Source organism: Pseudonaja textilis, chromosome 2, assembly GCF_049901715.1.
Source record: "Pseudonaja textilis isolate UNSWEBS1 chromosome 2, rPseTex1.2, whole genome shotgun sequence".
NCBI classification, from domain to species: domain Eukaryota; kingdom Metazoa; phylum Chordata; class Lepidosauria; order Squamata; family Elapidae; genus Pseudonaja; species Pseudonaja textilis.
Genome location: NC_141991.1, coordinates 57763096 through 57782838, shown reverse-complemented (window position 1 = coordinate 57782838; position 19743 = coordinate 57763096). Strand labels below are relative to the sequence as shown.

General features: G+C 35.5%; 1 protein-coding gene across 2 annotated transcripts in view; it reads right to left on the bottom strand.

Annotated features, from left to right (window-relative positions):
- Positions 1–19743, bottom strand: part of LOC113453271 (inter-alpha-trypsin inhibitor heavy chain H4-like) — a 42729-nt gene that overhangs the window by 17457 nt on the left and 5529 nt on the right. For both annotated transcript variants that reach the window (XM_087923988.1, XM_026724781.2), the window contains exons 4-12: positions 19272–19434; positions 19061–19171; positions 18824–18952; positions 15345–15461; positions 14437–14605; positions 12354–12479; positions 1305–1486; positions 995–1177; positions 379–518 (exon numbers count right to left, since the gene is read on the bottom strand). In XM_087923988.1, coding sequence (XP_087780114.1) covers positions 379–518; positions 995–1177; positions 1305–1486; positions 12354–12479; positions 14437–14605; positions 15345–15461; positions 18824–18952; positions 19061–19171; positions 19272–19434 — 1320 coding nt within the window. The remainder of the gene's footprint in view (positions 1–378; positions 519–994; positions 1178–1304; positions 1487–12353; positions 12480–14436; positions 14606–15344; positions 15462–18823; positions 18953–19060; positions 19172–19271; positions 19435–19743) is intronic.

Sequence of the window (19743 nt, the reverse complement as noted above, 5' to 3'; positions counted from 1 at the left end):
TACGATTTATATTGATTGTTTTCTAGTATGATTTAATTGCTTATTTGTACACTATGACTATCATTAAGTGTTGTGCCTTATGATTCTTGACAATTGTATTTTTTTTATGTACACTGAGAGCATATGCACCAAAGACAAATTCCTTGTGTGTCCAATCACACTTGGCCAATAAAGAATTCTATTCTATTCTGTTCTGTTCTAGGAATGAACCAAGAATGAACAACAGAACTGAAAATAGTGCGTGCCAGCAACTAATAGAAGAAAAACACTGTGCCTTTGTGAACTCAAGTACTAACTACCTGAGTTAGTTATAATATTTAGAAGAAAGTATTTTCTTTAAGTTACCATTCCCCAAAATATACAAAGATAGCCACTTACACCTTTTCTAATAGCTGTTGAATGGTTAAATAGGCCCATAATTTTTCGATGAAATTTCCAAATATGTATTCCTGGTGTTTAAAAATTTGTGCTTTCTCTGTGACATTAGCGTTTTCTTTCAGGGTCAAATTGCTTCCATGCTGAAAAACGGGGGAAGAGATCAGGGTGAATTTTTGATATAATACTCAATCAAGTTCTATTCTGCAGAACATAATTTGAAAGGAGGGCTCCTTTCAGTTTACTCCCTTTAAGAAAGCAAAAATTATAAACATTAAAATAGTGAACTGGATGGTCAAAATATTGAATTCATTGGGCACATTTGCACAGCACAATGAAGGCAAATCTGGTTTAACCTTCAAATGATTCTAACAGCTGTTACACTTGTTGAGCTACAATCCTTCCATTCATGATTTAAAATTTTTTTATCAGGCAATATTTAGCGCAGCATCTTCACCTGTGTCTTCTGTACATACACATATACTCCATTTTGTATTTTTAAAACAAGGTAACACACTGTTACTAATTTTCAGAACTTAGTTTGGAAACATAGCTCAGAATTTCATCTGAAATAAAACTCTTGTACCTTTTCAACTGATAGTAGTTACATAGTACTTACCCCCTGAGCATTTATTTCCAAGGAAAATATATCAATTTCATTGTCAAGTTTTCCAGCCACTACAATTTCAGAACCCTCATAGAGCAACTTAAAGTTATTTTCAGTGACATCTTGTACAGCATTGCCAAGATAATTTATATTAATCTCCTTCAGGATGGGAATAGCCACTTCACTGTAAAAGTCCTTAAATGAAGAAAACAAGAAGCAGGGGGAATCATTGCATATTTCAATCAGGAAAATTAAGATTATTTTTAGCATGCTACTGATGTACGTCAAAAGATACCGATAAGCTTTGAACATCAGTCCTTACCTGGAGCTGAAGGGTTGCATCTGAGTCCTCATATATACGTCGAGCAACTCCTGAATTATCTAAGGCCAACTTCTCCAGAAAACTATAGCTTACATCAAATCCAAAGCCAAGGCAGTAGAGGAAATACTTCCCTTGATTGGCTTCATTTATGTTTTTCTGTATTTTCTTAGGGTCTGTTTCACCTGTTATATGGATGAATGGGCACAAATATTGCATTACTTTGTTTTAAATTATTTATTGCCTCTGCTGGCTTTTCTACTTTATCAGCATTAGCTGTCTTGAGTGCCATTTTCTGCTGAAAAGACATGATGTGAACATGGTATGAATATACATGGCAGTGTACCTCATGAAGTAGCTTGCTCAGATGTGTCACTGAACTAAGAGAAAGAGTGAATGCAGGGTGGAGGGTGGAGCTGGCGTCGCAGCAGTACAGCGTGCAATCTTTAAGCTCTAAGATCGCTGCTGATATCTCCATTGCAGGACGGTCCCAACAGACCTAAAACGTCCCGTAGAGATGGTGACAGAGGAGGGCACATCCTGTTGATCCCAGGGACATCACAAATCCCTGGTAGATCCAGGAGAAGCCCCTTTTTTCCCGCAGCAGAGAGGCAGCCATTAAAGCTGCTGAAGCTGGGATAGCTCCGGAACGGAAGAAAGCTGGAAAGAGAGAGTATCAGTTTGGTGAGATAATTTTCTACTTATTTTTTCTGGAGAGAACACCCTAAAAGACTAAAAATTAAATTTAAAAGTGAAGATAAAAGTGCTCAAGTGGCGAGATTAAGCACAAATTAAACCTGAAGGTTTTTCCTTTCTTTTTATTGGAACTTTGGATTTTGTAAAAACTTTTCAATTTTTAAACTGGACTGGTCTTTCCTTTTTAATTTTAATTTTTCCCTTTCAAAATAACTCTTTGGAAAAGTTTTTTTTCCTCTTGTTTTTTCTCTTTAATAATTTTAGATTCTTTTTATTTATTTTTTATTCCTGGTTTTAATATTAGAGGGGAAGGGAAAGGAAAGGGGAGGCTTGGATACATTGTTTTCCTTTCTTTCTTTCTTGTTGATACATTTGGTGTTACATTCAAGGACTCTGTGCTTTTCATTGAAAAGATAGTGGGAAGAGCATGTAGATTGTTTGCAGGTGCTCTTCTGTGGAACTACTGATAGCTGGAGTCTGGATTTGAAATTGAAGAAAGAAGATTGAAGTGACCTTGAAAAGAGAACTGGAAATTTTGTTTTTGATTTAGTAAAGAGCCTCGAACATTTAGTGGCAGTGCTTTGCTTACTGACAGAATTGCATTTTCTCTTTCCTTTTTTTCTATTCCCCCCGTTGGATTTTTATATTTGGACTTGAGTCCTTTGATGCAAGAATAAAATTGCTTCTTTTTCCCTCCCTCCTCCCTTTGTTTTACCTTTTTAGCAACGGGAATATACAGATTTCTGTCTTCTTAAATTTTTTCCTATTTTTTTTTCATCCTTTTTCCATTTTCCATTTTTTCCTTTTTTTCTACATAATTGGAACCAATTGGATTAAGGTATTCAAGTGCCTGAAGATTTTTTCCCTTCCCTTCCCTTTTTTTATTTTTATTTTTTTACTGGAGTGGCAGTTGGCTGATCTTGCTTTTTCTTCTCAATTTTTCTATTAAGTACTCTAAGATGAGCAGAAAGGTACCAGCCTCAGCTTCTTCAATCTTGACTTCTTCCTCCTCACCATCTGGAGGACAACGATCAATACGGGTAATGTTACAACAAGAGAAGGAGAAAGACGTGACACTGCAGATGATTATGCAAGGTATTCAAAAGGTACAAGTAAAAATGGATAATATTAAAAAGAGAACGGAGAATATTGAGCAAAGAACTGAAAAGACAGATGAGAAAATTTAAAATATTCAACAGATGATGATTCAATACGAGGACAGAATCAAGAAAATTGAAGAATAAGATGTACAAAGAGATAAGAAGATTGGAGATATGGATACCCGATTGAGTGAAGTGGAAAGAGACAAGGGCAGATCTCTGCAATCATTGGGATGGGAAATTGATAGATCAGAATTCTATCTTAGATTTCAAAATATAGAAGAAAAGGGTGAAAACCTTGCTGAAATGATGACAGAAATCCTGGCAGAAGCATTAGAGGTAACTAAAGAGAAGATGATGGATGGATGGAATGGACGAGGTGTTTTGTGTCTATACAAGATATGCAATGAGAAATAAACTGCCAAGAGAAGTTTATATCAGATTTACTAAGAAAATAATTAAATCACAAATACTGCAGGTGGCAAGAGAAAAAACACTAAAGTACAAAGATAAAGAAATAGTGGTACTGAAACGGGTACCGAGAAGAGTGAGAGAGATAAGAAGAGAATATTTATTCTTGACCAAAGAGTTTCTTAAGAGAGGAATAAATTAGAGATGGCTGATACCAGAAGGTCTCATGTTTACCTGGCAGGAACAAAGACACAGAATTGATACAGTTGAAAAAGCTGAGTTATTCTATCTGGAATATTTCAGAGGAAGGGAGGACTGAATTTCATGAGGAATGTACAGCAGTAATTGAAAAAGAAGAAGGAGCCATAGGTGGTATACCCAGAGAGCAACGAGAACCAAGATCTACTAGAGCAACAAATCCTTCTTATAAAGTCTAAAATGGATGAAAGAAAACTGATTACGATTAATATAAATGGACTTAATTCAGCTATTAAAAGAAGAAAAATATTTCACAAGTTAGAGAAATTAAAATTTGATATAATCTGCCTACAAGAAGTACATATTAAAAAACAACATGATTATATATTGAAACAGCAAAACTTAGGGAAATTATTTACAGCATTGACACAGTGTAAAAAGAGAGGAGTGGTGTTATACATTAGAGATACAATCCCTGCAGACCAAATATATACAGATGATGATGGAAGGATTTTGATGGTAGAGATAATGGACAATAATCTAAAGATATTTTTAATAGCAATTTATGCCCCAAATGATAATCAAGATTATTACAGGAAATAGGAGCTTCCGGTTTGAGCTTCTTTGGTGACAGACCGAAACCTCATCTCTCCGAGGCTTTGATCTGTGCTCACCGCTGGAGTGCCCTGAGCCAGCTGGTTTCAGGGCTAAGCCACCCCATAGAGGCGGTGAAGAGGGGGGAGACTGCCTGCAGGGTTGACGAGAGCCTCATCTCTCCTCCCCAACTGGCCATTACTCCCTTTCCCGAAGGCGGTTGTAGCGGTGGTCAGAAATGGCCACCACAAAGAAGAACTCGACCGGAAAATAATGTGCAGGAGGAAGATAAGAAGAGAAAGTTTTGGTTGACTGGGTCAAACAGCAAAAGCAACAGATAAAGTACCCTGGAATTTAAACTTAACAACATTGTTCCCAAAGAAGATTTTGAAGCTGTGAAGGAGAGAGAGAAGGGAAAGGATTAGGGTTTTTTTCTTCCCTTCTTTATACTGACAGCTAAGAGACTTAAGCAAGAAACTGAAAAAAAAAATCCACTCTGACATTAATAGGCATCTAAGCTGAAAATAAAAGTCAAAGGGATAATAAAGATTTCTGGACATTTAAAAGTTTTTAAAAGCTGGAAAGGAGGGGGAAAAAAGAATAGAAGGGCAGGATCTGGAAAAATGGAGGAGACTGCCTGGAATTAAGGAATGGAACTGTAATTAAAAGGAACTTACAGTGAAATTTTAACAATTTTAACAAGATTTCTCAAAGATACATTTTAATGGAAACTTGGTAACAAAATAATAGAACCCCAGGAAGAGAAAGTGGAAAAAAGAAGCAAGTAGAAGTAGAAACAGCCTTGGATTATTTGGATTACTTGGTGATTTTTGGTTTTTTGCATCTAGATTACTAAAATTAACCGTGTGGTTGTTTAAAAGTTTTTAAAATGGTATCACTCTTAAAAGAACTGAAAATGGAACTTTAAAAATGGAAAGAAGATGCACAAGAAGGGAGAAGTTCTTTTAGCTTCATGTTTCAATTCTTAGAAATGGAGATCTGGAACTATGAGAAGCAACAAGCAACGCTTGCAGAACAAGAAGATTGGGACAAAGAAGAAGCCATCTTTAATTATCAAATAATTTTAAGTGGGGGGGGGAAGAAAAGGGGGGAAAGAGAATGAGAGGTTTAAGATTAGAAAAAACAACCAAAAAGAAGAACACTTTGAAAGATAAGTATAATATTAGAAAGCAACAGAAGAGGGGATTACAGATGAAAGAGTTATCAATCTATATCAATCTATTAACTTTTATTGTAAGGCTTACTAATCTATTTCTTTACCATGTCTTTTTATCTAACCATTGATAAAATAAATCCCATATCATATAAAATTGTAAAATCTCTAATTTCAAATGTCAATCTACTCATTTCAGCACATTCCAAGATTCTCTTAATGATTTCCTCCTGTGATTGTATTTTCTCATTTTTCCAGTTTTTGGCAAATACAATCCTAGCCGCTGTTAATACATTTACAATCAGATATTTCAAGTCTTTACTATATATTTCAGGTAAAATTCCCAATAAAAAATCTCTGGTTTCAAGTCTATATGTTTTTTTGTCATTTTTTCCAACCACATGTGGATTTTAGTCCAGTATTTTTTAGCAGCCTCACAAGTCCACCACAAATGGTAATATGAGCCAGGTGTCTGATGACATTTCCAACATTTTTCAGATTTATTCTTGAACATTCTTGCTATTCTTGTCGGGGGGAAATGCCACCTGTAAAATATCTTATACAAATTTTGTTTATATGCTGTTGACATTGTCGTTTTATAATTTTGAGACCACAATTTTTGCCATTTCTCTAAATCAATCGCATATCCAAAATTCTTCCCCCAAGCAATCATAGTTTCTTTAATTTGTTCTTCTTCTAATTTAATTTCTAATAAATATCCATACATTTTTTTAAATCACCCTTTCATCAGTACCTGTCAAAATCTTATCTAAGTCAGTCAATTTATCATAGATACCTTCCATTTTAGAATCTTTATGAATGTATTTGCGCATATGAAAACCAATTCATCTTTATACCTTGTTCCTCTAGTTTTTGTATAGATTTGAGTTCACCCTTTTCATTCAATATTTCACCATATCTAACTGTTTGTTCGTTTTTGTATATTATAGGACAAGAAAATGCTTCAATAGTCAATAGCCAGACTGGAATTTTCAAATAACATTGTCTTCTAATCTTCTCTCAGTTTAACCACAGAGACTCCCATATATAATGTCTTCTAAAATACCCCTGTGTTTTAGTTCCTTTATACCATAAAAAAGCATGCCACCCCAACAACAAATCATGTCCTTCTAATGTCAACAATCTAGTATTAGTGTTATCCATTCCTTAACCCATATCAGATTTGTAGCTTGGTAATACAACTCCCAATTAGGCAAACCAAATCCTCCTCTAATCCTTCTTCTAGCATCTTGCAAAAGTTTTAACTTTATTCTCGCTTTCTTACCTAGCCATATATATTTCAACACAATTTTATTTAAATCTTCAAAGTAATCTTTTCCAAGCCTAATTGGAATTGTTTGAAACAAATATAAAACTCTGGCTGATTCCAGAAGGTTTAATATTCACATGGCAAGAACAGAGACATAGAATTGACTCAATTGAGAAAGCGGAATTATTTTATACAGAATTTTTTGGAGGGAAAGAGGAAGAGGCAGAAAAAGAAGTTTCACTAATTGAATTCCAAGAGGACTGCCAAATGGCGATTGAAAAAGAAGAAGGTGCAGTAGGTGGAAAGGTGGAAGCCAAAGAACAACGTGAACTAAGATCTACGGGAGCTGCTAAACCTAATTACAAAATATAACCATGGAAGAGAAAAAACTGATTAAAATTAATATAAATGGACTTAACTCAGCCGTTAAAAGAAGGAAAACCTTTCATAAATTAGAGAAATTAAAATTTGATATAATTTGTCTACAAGAAGTACATATTAAAAAACAATATGAACAATTTTTGATACAGCCAAAACTAGGGAAAATATTTACTTCCTTGACACAATGTAAGAAAAGAGGAGTGGTTTTATATATTAAAGAGACCATCTCAGCAAAATTGATTTATACCGATGATGACAGAAGACTAACGGTGGAAATAATGGACAATAATATGAAAACACTCCTGATTACAATCTATGCTCTGAATGAAAAACAAGAAGAATTCTACAAAAAATTACATATGAAAATAATTGAACTGGACTATGCTAATATAGTTATGATGGGAGATTTTAATGGAATTGTAGACAATAAATTGGATTATACAGCACAGAAAACAATAAAGCTAAGCAGAACTATTTTGAAGACGCAAACAAACCAGGCAGATGGCTAGCATATAAATTGAAAAAGGAAAGAGACTTTAGAAGAATAAATCAATTGATAAATGAACAAGGACATGTATGCTATGGAAATGCGGAGAAGAAAAAAATTATTCAAGATTACTATGGAAAACTGTACCATCAAGAGAATGTTCAGGAAGAAAGAATTCAATAATACTTACAGGAAGCAAATTTGCCTCAGATACCCAAAGATATTGAAATAATGTTAGAAAGTAACATAACAATGATGGAATTAACAGAAGCTTTAAAAAAGCAAAACATTGGGAAAGCACCAGGTCCGGACAGTTTGCCAGTGAAATTTTATAAGACATTCCAGGACACATTGAATCTTCACTTATTAGAAGTTATGAAGTTATGACAAAGAAGAGAATACCCAAAACATGGTCAGAAGCATATATCACAATTGTACTGAAAGAGGACACAGACCCACAGCAAGTTAAAAACTACAGACCTATCTCACTATTAAATTCAGATTATAAAATTTTTGCTTCAATTCTGGCAGAAAGACTGAAAAGATACTTAAACAATTTTATTCATCCTGATCAAAAGGGATTTCTGCCAAAGAGACAGATGAAAGATAATATGAAAATAATTTAAGATAAACTGGAATACTATGAGGCACATCCTGAAAAACAAATGGCTCTGATGTTTTTAGATGCACAAAAAGCCTTTGATAATGTGAATTGGCGTTTTATGCTGTTACAGTTGAACCAAATGGGCTTTGGTAAAAAAAATTATTCATGCCATCGAAATGATATATCATAAACAAACTGCAAAGGTTATGATATATGGAGAGTTAACACACTTTATAGATATAAGAAAGGGGACTAGACAAGGCTGTCCAGTGTCGCCTCTATTGTTTCTGTTAACACTGGAAGTGCTGAATACGAACAGAGAAGAAAAAGAAATAAAAGAGATGAAAATTAAAAAAGAAGATTATAAACTACAAGCTTTTGCAGATGACCTGGTATTTACAATATATTAGAGGATCCATTGAAGTCAGCACCTAAACTGGTAGAAAAGCTAGAAGAGTATGGGAAAGTAGCAGGTTTGAAAATAAATAAAGATAAAACAAAGATTTTAGCAAAGAATATGTTAGTAAGACGAAAGAAAGAATTGGAGGAAGTTTCCAGGTCACAAACAAGGTTAAGTATTTAGGGATACATATAACATTGTAGCACACTTAAGGAGGACAATTATCTCAAACTTAAACAACAGATTGCAGCAGACTTGATAAAATGGGAAATTTTACAATTATCACTGATTGGGAGAATATCTACAATTAAGATGAATGTATTGCCTAGAATCTTATACTTATTCCAGGCAATTCCAATCAGATTAGGGAAAGAGGAGGATTTGCTTTGCCCAACTGGGAATTATACTACCAAGCGATGAGTATGATGTGGGTAAAGGAGTGGATAACACTAAGGAATACTCGACTTTTGAATTTAGAAGGACATGACTTGCTGTTGGGGTGGCATTTTAGAAGACATTATATTTGAGAAGCATTGTTTCTAAACTGGGAGAAGATAAAAAAGCAATATTATTTAAAAATTCCACTATGGTTATCTACTATTGAAGCTTTTTCCTATCCAATAATATATAAAAAGGAACAAACAGTTAGATATGGGTGAGATATTGAATGAAAAGAGTGAACTATGCAAGCATTGGAAGAATAAGGTGTAAAAATGAATTGGTTTTCATATTTGCAAATACAATCTAGATTTGATAGAGATGTTACAACAGAAGGTATCTATGATAAGTTGACTGATTTAGATAAAATTTTGACAGGTACTGATGAAAAAATAATCAAAAAACTTTATGGACATTTGCTAGAGTTTAAATTAGAGGAAGAACAAGTAAAAGAAACAATGACTGCGTGGGGGGAAAATTTGGCATATGGAATTGACTTAGATAAATGGCAAAAAATGGTCTCAAAATTATAAAATGACAATGTCAACTGCATATAAAGAAAATTTATATAAGATGTTTTACAGGTGGCACTTACCCCAATGAGAATTGTGAGGATCTTCAAGAATAAATTGGATAAAAGTTGGAAATGTCATCAGATACCTGGTTTATATTACCACATGTGGTGGACATGCTCGGATGCAAAAAGATATTGGACTATAATCCACACATGGTTGGAAAATATGACAAAACAACACATAGACTTTAAACCTGAGATACTTTTATTAGGAATTATACCAGAAATATATTGTAAAGAATTGAAATATTTGATTGTAAATGTTTTAACAGCAGCTAGAATTGTATTTGCTAAGAATTGGAAAAATGAAAAAATACCTATACAGGAGGAAATTATTAAGAAAATCATGGACTGTGCTGAAATGATTAAATTGACATTTGAAATTAGAGAACAAGAGGATAAACAATTTTATATGATATGGGATTTATTTTATCAATGGTTAAATAAAAAGACCTGGTAAAGAAATAGATTAGTAAGCCTTACAATAAAAGTTAATAGATTGATATAGAATACAATATAAAATATATAACCATTGGATGAATGTATAAGATTAAATCATAATGAAAATTAGAATATCTCATATAAAATGATGGAAAAATAGTCAAATGAATATTTAATAATTGATATTATATAAATACAAGCTAGATCGATAAGGTGAGAATTTATATAACTTGTGAGTAATGGTAAAAAAAGGATAGCACAAAAGATTGTAACCAACTGACACACTGTATGTATATAATTGAAAGAGGGTTTTATGTTTTTATGTTTTGTTTGTATGTTTATTGTAAAAATAAAAACTTTGTTTTTTTAAAAAAAGAGTGAATGTAGGGCATGTGAGAATAATAGCATAAGCAATAGAATATGACTGCCACAAAATTCCAAAGTGTTATTATTACATAAACCAAACACAGCAATCCACAATTACTGTGAATCAAAGAAGTAGATGTGATTTCTGAAATATTTAAATGATCAACAGGTTGGGTTTCAGAGACAAGAGAGATACAGTATGTTTTTCTTAGGCTGATCCTCACTGAAAGGATGATGATTTACAGATTTACAGATAATCAGAGTTGGAAGGGACCTTGTAGGTCATCTAGTCCAACACCCCGCCCAAGCGGGAGACCCTACACCATTTCTGACAAATGGCAGTCCAATCTCTTCTTGAAAGTCTCAACTGATGGCGCTCCCACAACTTCTGAGCTGTTCCATTGGTTGATTGTTCTCACTGTCAGAAAGTTTCTCCTTGTTTCCAGGTTAAATCTCTCCTTGTTCAGTTTCCATCCATTATTCCTTGTTGGCCTACAGGAGCCTGAGAAAATAGCTTGACCCTTTCCTCCCTGTGGCAGCCCCTCAAATATTGGAAGACCGCTATCATGTCTCCCCTGGTTCTTCTCTTTACTAGACTAGCCAAGCCCATTTCCTGCAACCGTTCGTTGTATGTTTTAACCTCCAGTCCCCTAATCATCCTGGTTGCTCTTCTCTGCACTTTTTCTAGAGTCTCAACATCTTTTTTATAATGTGGTGACCAAAACTGGATGCAGTACTCTAGGTGTAGTCTTAATAAGGCTTTATAGAGTGGTATTAGTACTTCCCTTGATCTTGACTGTATCCCTCTGTTAAAACAACTTAAGATTACATTAGCTTTTTTGGCTGCTGCTGCACACTGCTGGCTCATATTTAGCTGGTTGTCCACTAAGACTCCAAGATCCCTCTCACAGTTACTGCTATTGAGCCTGGTTTCACCCAGTCTATATGTGTACTTTTGGTTTTTCTTGCCTAAGTGTAGGACTTTACTTTTCTCTATATTGAATTTCATTTTATTAGATATGGCCCAGTGTTCTAGTCTGTCAAGATCCATCTTCTTGGGTGTTAGCTATTCCTGCCAGTTTAGTATCATCTGCATTTGGTAAATTCCCCTTCTATTCCCTCATCTAAGTCATTCATGAAAATATTGAAGAGTACTGGGCCTAAGACGGAACCTTGTGGCACCCCACTGCTTACTTCCCTCCATGTAGACTTAGACCCATTAAGGACTACTCATTGAGTATGGTTTTTCAGCCAGTTGCGAATCCATCTAGTGGTGGTGCTATCTATTCCACTTTTTTTCTAGCTTACTAAGAAGTAGGTTGTGGTCTACTTTATCAAATGCCTTGCTGAAATCTAAATATATTATGTCCACAGTATTTTGCTGGTCTACTACTTTAATCACTGTGTTGAAGAATGAAATAAGATTGGTTTGGCATGATCTTTTTTTAACAAATCCGTGCTGACTGCTAGTTATTACTTTACTTCTTTCTAGATGTTGGCAGATCTGTTTTTTTATTATCTTTTCCAGTATCTTCCCGGGTAGAGTTTAGTTTCCAATATATTTGAAATGATTTATAAAAATTATCAATAGCTATTTTATCTCTCTCTCTTTTCACCAATCTCAACCCTTTGATCTTCATATTAACAACATACTCACTCACCTACCCACACACAGACATACTGTATACATGGATATGGATACTGAATGAAAAAAATCACTGGAAAAAAGTCAGAAGAAACATTTGAGGATATTTGAATTGTAAAGTTCAAGAAGTGAGACAAAGCCAAGGAAGAAGTTAATGCTATTTTAAATAAGATATTTTTTTAAAAATTGATGTCATTCAAAAGTATACGCTAAAATAAATAAAATGCAATGTACAGCAATAAGAACTGGGTAGCTTTTCTGTTCTTAACTTACCAACAGTGGGTTCACCATCTGTCAACAAAATGATCATTGAAATGCTTTTTTCTGGCAATAATTCCTCATAGGTGGCTTGATTCAGAGAATTAATGGCTGTCAAAACAGCTTCATTAATATTTGTTCCTGAAATAGGAAGAATTGTAACTATGAATACGCTAGCAGTGCTGGTATTGTTCTAAAAACATGGAGAGCAAATTTCAAGGCATTTGAAGAAATTTATTTAATCAGATGCAGTTTTAAGTCTCCTTGATGATGAAATAAATACAAGTAAATAAAGGCACTTTGACACTATTTCTACTATCTAGTCATTCAAAAGCAAAATTTCCCGACTACCACCTTCAATTACAATTGAACCACCCAATCTGTGCATTCCAGAGAAAAGATTACAATTGAACCACCCAATCTGTGCATTCCAGAGAAAAGATTGGTGATCTCTTAATTTTGTAAAGTTGATGCTTCATAAATGCTCCTTTTCAATGGCAACATTTATACTATGGTATTGTTTCCCAGCAGAAATCAAATCGACCCTGTTTTTAGTCTTCTGGAAATTTTTAACAACTGTGGTATTCCAGAAGGCTTGTAGTAAATGTTAGGATGCCAGTGGTGTTATTTATTTTGGTTATTCAACATCTAAATTTAATGTGGATGTTTTGGTTTTATGCTTCTTTTTGTTTGCCTTTAATTGCTTTAACTATTAAGAGTCTTAGATTATTTATTCATTTATAAGTGACATTTATACATGTCACAGGCAAATATATGTGATTTGAAGCCAATCAATGTTTCTCAATTGCCACTAGTCCCAAAATATTATGAATGCCTTCAGGCTGCATAAGATGACCAATCAGTCAATGCAAAAGTCAGTATCAGTGCCTATCCTGGCTCCTTCTCTATATTTTTATGTCAAGTTGTGTACATTATTTTTCCTCAGCTCTGAACACCTGCTAGAGAAAGAGCTGCAAAAGTACAAAAATCATCATCTCTTCTGGTGGGTTTTTTTCCCCCTAAAATATCTTCAAAGTAATAGCATATTGGTAATATAATACATTGGGCCTGTTCCAGGAAGAGTTGAAAGTTAAATTCATAGTCCTGGGAAATGGAAAATACCAGCTGCCAACTTTTTAGAGCTTCAGATTCCAAAGGGAAATTTGTTTAATTAAAATTGAATGTACCCCAGCTAAGACCAATAAACAGCTGATGAGCAGAGATGACAATGTGGCATCCCATTGGTATGGTGCTGATCTGAAAGTTCTTATATGGGATTGCCATAACTTACACAATTAGAAATCTTTGGTTTCAAATCAGGAGAATTGCTAAGGCAATAGTAATACCTTCCATTTTCATAATAATAAGTTCATAATAATAACTTCATCTGCAAAGAACTAACTTTGTTGACCTCTCAAAACAAATATAAAATCAAAGAAAAATCAAATACATGGAGGAATGAGCATTATTATTTTTAATAGTAGTATTATAGATCTTTATGTGGAGTCCCTAGTGCTCTCTGAGCTTTTGGGGAAAATGAATTTTTTGAGCTTTAAAAAAAATACCTGAGCTGAGATTTTTATTCAGTGATCGATAGATGATGGATAGACAGACACATAGATAAATGTCAACTGAAGGGAGCAAATATGACAATAGTAATAGCACTTAGATTTATATAGCATCCCAGAGTGCTTTACTGCATTCTCTAGGTAGTTTACAATGTCAGCATATATTGGTCCCAACAATCTGGCTCCCCATTTTATCAACCTTGGAAGAATCGAAATCCAGACTGTGGACAGGTACAATACTGCATTCTAACCACTGCCCTGCCAGGGCTTCTAATATACCTAATACTCCTGTCTCCATTTTTTTCGCAAAACAACAACCATCATTGTTATTAATGTAATCTAAAATACCTTGAACAATGTTGAATATAAGAAGGAAAAAATAATTATTTGATGTTTTTAACAACAAAAACGTCAAGTAATTATGTAAAAAACTGGAATCAAGAAGGTTTGGATATCAGTTCCAGTGAACTCCTCATTAAACCACTATTGCAAAGATGGACAAGGATGGACTTCTTAGTCTTCATACTGACCTCCTTGCGCACGAATGGTTTTAACATACTGTTTAGCTGATTCCACATTCTCTTTGCTGGCTTGCAACAAGGTGGGCTTCCACTTTGAACTACTCCCACTAAAGACAATTAAATTAAAATGGTCTTTAGGATTCAGATCTTCCAAAATCTTTTCCAAGGCTTCTTTAGTCTATAATAAAGAGTAAAACAATGCACGGTTAAATTCTGTAACCTAAAGCTAGCATTTTGACATCTATTAGAATAAGTGAAAATATATATACACAGAACCTTCATGTGTACACAGAACCTTCATTTTTCCCTTAATATAAATTAAAAAAAACATAGGAGGATATATTTTATAATTACAATGTTTGCCTTTGATAAAACAAAGGGAGTTGTTAATGGTTTCCACATAGGATGGACTATTTAACTAACTTCAAAGGGTAATTATTCCACAGCTCACTTTAAAGCTTTTAGTCAGTTGCTCAATTATTTGTTTGCTAGATTTATATTTCACTTTTCCTCCTCAATCTCAAGTCATTTTATGAGAACAGCCCTGTGAGGTAGGTTAGTTAAGAGAAAATGACTAACCCCAAAATGACTGGAACAGAGAAAGAACAAGCCAACATATGTATCTTGGCAATAATAATTCACTTAAAAGTAACGATATATATAAAGCCAACAAGGAAATAAATTTCAACAATAGAAAGATGGGAAGAAGTCCTGTTTATTCTGACTCTAGTCTAGTGCATCACTGCTCTTTTCTGATTCTCAAGAATCAACTTCCTCTCTCTATAAAAGAGAGAGGATGTTGAGAATACCTGAGGCTGGCTTGCTGAAACAAAATAATTTTAATTGGAATTAAACTTGGCATACAACAAAAACTATCAGTAGACTTCAAGAAAAGGCTCTGTTTTGTGAGAAATTACCTGCCGAATTTTATTGCCAATCATGGACCCACTTTTATCTATAACAAAGATGATATTTTTGGGAAATACTGGCATTTCACTGGGTGCAAAATAATGGACAAAATATCCATTCACGATCTGAAATGAACAAAATATGTTATTTTAATATGTTGCAGATATGTATTTTGATATACTGGAAGATAAAGAAACTAAAATTAGGATAATTTTAAATAAGGATAATGGGTCAAAAATACTTTTATGTATGTATTTATTTAATTTATACACTGCCCATCTCACCAATTGGGTGAGTCTGAAAATTTGGTTGAAGAAATGCATTCTGTAAGTCATTCAGCTCTTCCAAGCATACATTAGTTTACTGTATGAAAAGTACTGAAGTCTGAAACCAAACCTTTAGCCAAGGACTTCTACTTTAACAAAATATAAATGTAAATGTATTCCTAACTATGGATGCATAAATTCAGTTCAATAAAATATGTATCCTGAATGGAAATGACCTTTTGTACGTTTATTGATAGGCAATAGAAATCCATTTTCCACAGGGAGCAGACCAACACAGTGTGTGCTTTTTCTCATAGGATATAAGTTCCCTGCTGTGGAATTGCATTGCTGTCCACTGGCAGGTCTCTGGCCAGAAATTTGCTGACCTCATCACTGATCCCTGTCCTAGCATGACTGCTTTTGTGCAATGTTCCTGTCAATCACCAATGTTTTCTCCAAGCTAATGGGTGGCAAAGTTTAACAGATTTGACACTTTTGAACCTTCCCCTGTGGATACCTATTAGTTGACCTACTTTAGGACATTCCCCCATAATCTGAAATATATACCTTTCGATATAAGTTGAGGTCGAGAAGGGTTCTATTCAGAAATCATTTCAGGGTGGAATAGTAGAGCAAAAATAAAATTGCCAATAACACTGTTTTTTGAAATTGTCAATAACACTGTTTTTCATACACTCTGTCTGTACAGAGCCATGGTGGCACAGTGGCTATAATGCAAGACTGCAGGCTAAATGACTGCTCACTCCAGGAGTTTGATTCTGAACGGCTCAAGGTTGACTCAGCCTTCCATCCTTCTGAGGTCAGGAAAAAGAGGACCCAGATTGATGGGGGCAATATGCTGACTGAAAAGTCTTCTGTAGAACTTCGGAAATTATCAAAGTTTCTGTCGTGTTTCAATCTACCTCATGTTAATACTTTTAAAAGACCACTCAGTTTGGACCACCTTTAAACCTCCATCTTTTTCATTCCTCAATCTATCCAAAAGTGTTTGTCTTTCCAGCTTCTGATTTAAGACATAGTGATTATATACTACAAGCAAGAGAAAAGAGAGCTCCTGTCATTGGAGGATGAAAAACACATATTTTCTATCTGAAGCTTTCTCTGGGTAGTGTGGAGTAAGAAAAAGGAAAACTAAATCTAAGTATAACTTCAGCCAGTCCCAGTTGAGGGACTAAGGATGAGATGAAGTACTTCGTAGATACTGGAAAACATATTTGGTATAAGTTTGTGGGAATATTGCCTAAGAAAATTATTCTGAATTTATGATAGAATTTGAGAGACCTGGGAAATAAATCGATATTCCCAAGGGTCTGAAAGCTTTTATTACATTTTCAGTAAGTTTTGAACAAACAAGGTTAGTTTATATCCCTTGGGTTCACATTTCAGTATTCTGAATCATTGAATTGGAATCACTGACTGAAACAGAGAGTGAGGCCTGTCTAAACGATCCTTTCTCAAAGCTAAGGGTACAGCTAAGTGTACCAAAAGACAGTGAGTCAGCCACATAAAGTACCATTTTCCAGTCCAGAAACTGACAGAAAAAACATGTCACATATTTCAGGAGGACAACGAGTGCAGCTGTCCTGATCATTTAATGAGAAAAGGAATTGGTGGGTCCCCCTAGGTTTTCTTTTCTTTCCCATTGAGTGCTACCTGAGAAGAAGTGCTGGGCCAGAGATGGTATGTGTAGGAGAGGACTTAGAACAGGTTGTCCAGCCAACCTATGGCCGGTATGAAGGCATGAAGGTACTGCATATCTGTTTATTTATTTAGCATATGGCACATGTTAGCCAGGGATCACCAAGGTGGCTGGCTGCCTCTGTGGAAGGATTTTTTTCAGGTGGTATTATTTTTAACCATGGGATGCCTGAATGCTGGAAGGCAACCAGAGAAGACTCCCTTCTTGTCCCTTCGTAGTTTATTCACTCATGGGAATCAAACTGCTGAGCTGCTAACCTCAGTGGTGCACAGGCCCTTCATCTTACCACATGAGCTACCGCCTGACCTGTCGTTCCAGTGATTTCTGGATAAAAGTTTAGCACAGTCATGAAAAAACATTAGATCCTCCTCAAAAACTGACTTGTCAGCTAACAGATGATGAGGGAAAGTCCTGAGGTGGGTGGCATAGTCAAAAACAAGAGTGTCACCCTTGACTAGCCCTGCAAGTGTATGGCGGCAAATGGCTGTGGAATGGGCAAAGTGGCACCAGTACTTCCCACAAAGTAACATTAGATCTTTCTCTGTCCTTTATTGGCAGATGTAGTTGAAAATCTGTGATGAAAGCAGCAATACACAGCCGGAAGAAGGCAGCTCCCTTTCACAGTTTAAATCAAGCTTCTGGGTAATATTAGCTCCAAAGAATGCTAGTCCTATTTTTTAAATATGTGTCTGACATTTTTTCAGAAGAGCATTGCGTAAGGCCCTTTTTCAGGGTCTCCTGCAGTCCAGGCCACAGTGGCTATAAGGGTCAATACCCAAAGAACAGAGGATGAAACAGGCCTGCAATAACACAAAATAACAGTAGTGCAGGGGTGCCTGCTGGGGGTTCACAAGGAATTCAGGAGAGCCCCTAACTAAGATTCTGTGCAGTTTGGAGAACCCCCCAAATCTCACTCCTGGCTGGCCACACCCACCCTGCCCCTCCCCTCCCTTCCCAGGAGTCCCCATGTGGCCCATTTTGGATGCAGGTAAGTGCAGGGCACACACAGAGGCTCAGGGAGGGAGAAAAATGGGCCTTCCAGAAGTTCAGGAAGGCTGGAAATGGGCCTGAGCCTCTGGAGCCCAGGGAGGGCAAAAATGAGGCTGACTAGGTCACACCCACCATGGCCACGCCCACCCAGCAGCCAGGCAGAGAACCTTTTATTAACATTTTTGAAGCCCACCCCTGCAGTAGTGGGATAGATCTCAATCCCTGATCTCATCACCAAGTATATGAAGCAAACTAGATCTGATCTATGCAAAGGTTCTGTCAGCAGAAGAGGGAAAATATTACTTTGAAACTTGAAAAGCTGAAAATGACTTGGCTGCCCTTGCTCAGAGCCGGGAATAAGATGAAGGCAATACCTTGAGGACATGGCATGACTCCTCTCTTCCCACCCTGCCCATTGTTGTCAAATGTTTACGATGCTGGAAGATTTCAGGTTAGACCCTAATTAATGGCTATTGTTGGACTCACAGGCGAATTTAAAAAGTGATGTTACCTGTATGTCACCTACGGCTACATTCCTTTTAACATCATAACGTATGAGGAAATCTCCATCTAGAAGAGTTTGTTCAGAGTCGGGGGTTTTCCTTTGTTGACTTAAGGTTGGTTTAAATGAAATATGAGCCTGAACATTAAAGACAAATAAAATCATCAGTCAAATCATCAGTAACAATACAACCGTGCTTTCTTGTTAAGGAGCTTAAAGAGTTTTGGGTCAAATCCAGCCACATACCTTGGTCTCCTCCTGTGTCTTTATGAGAGCATCACTTACTTCATTGTTCAAGAAGCTGCTTTCTGTTTCTAAGAAGGATATGCCTTGTGGCTCAAAGATGTGAGTATCAATCTAAGCATAAGCAAAAGCAAAAGATGTGATTGGGTCCTACCTTCTAAAGATGACCTGGTCATGACAGGTGGACAAAACTGTTAATGGAGGTTTTTATTACCTGAAAGTCTTCCACCAGTTGTTTGGGTTTGACTTTGATGATCAATTCATATTTCCCTAGCTTTCGATCAAGTAATTGCTCATAATTCAACTCAAAGTTAACTTTACTTCCTGCTGCAACATTAATTGAAACACTAAACTTTTCCAATTTTCTTCCAGCTGATCTATAAATGAAAAAAGTATAACGTAGGTACTCTGTTCCTTCTAAGTGCTTGCAAACCTGCTGCTTGATAATTTTTGCTATGATTTCTGCAGATGGCTGGTAGTTTCTTAATCTACTTTCCCCCCTCTTTGAAAGATCAAAACAGCATTGTCTCTTCTCCAATCTTGTGGCACTTTCCCTGTACTCCAGCAATTCTCAAAGATTACAATCAGTTCTGAGATCACATCTGCCAATTTTTTTTTAGCATCCAGAGACTAAATTCACTCACAGCAGCTAAATGTTCTGTCACCAGTTCCTTACCTATTTTAAT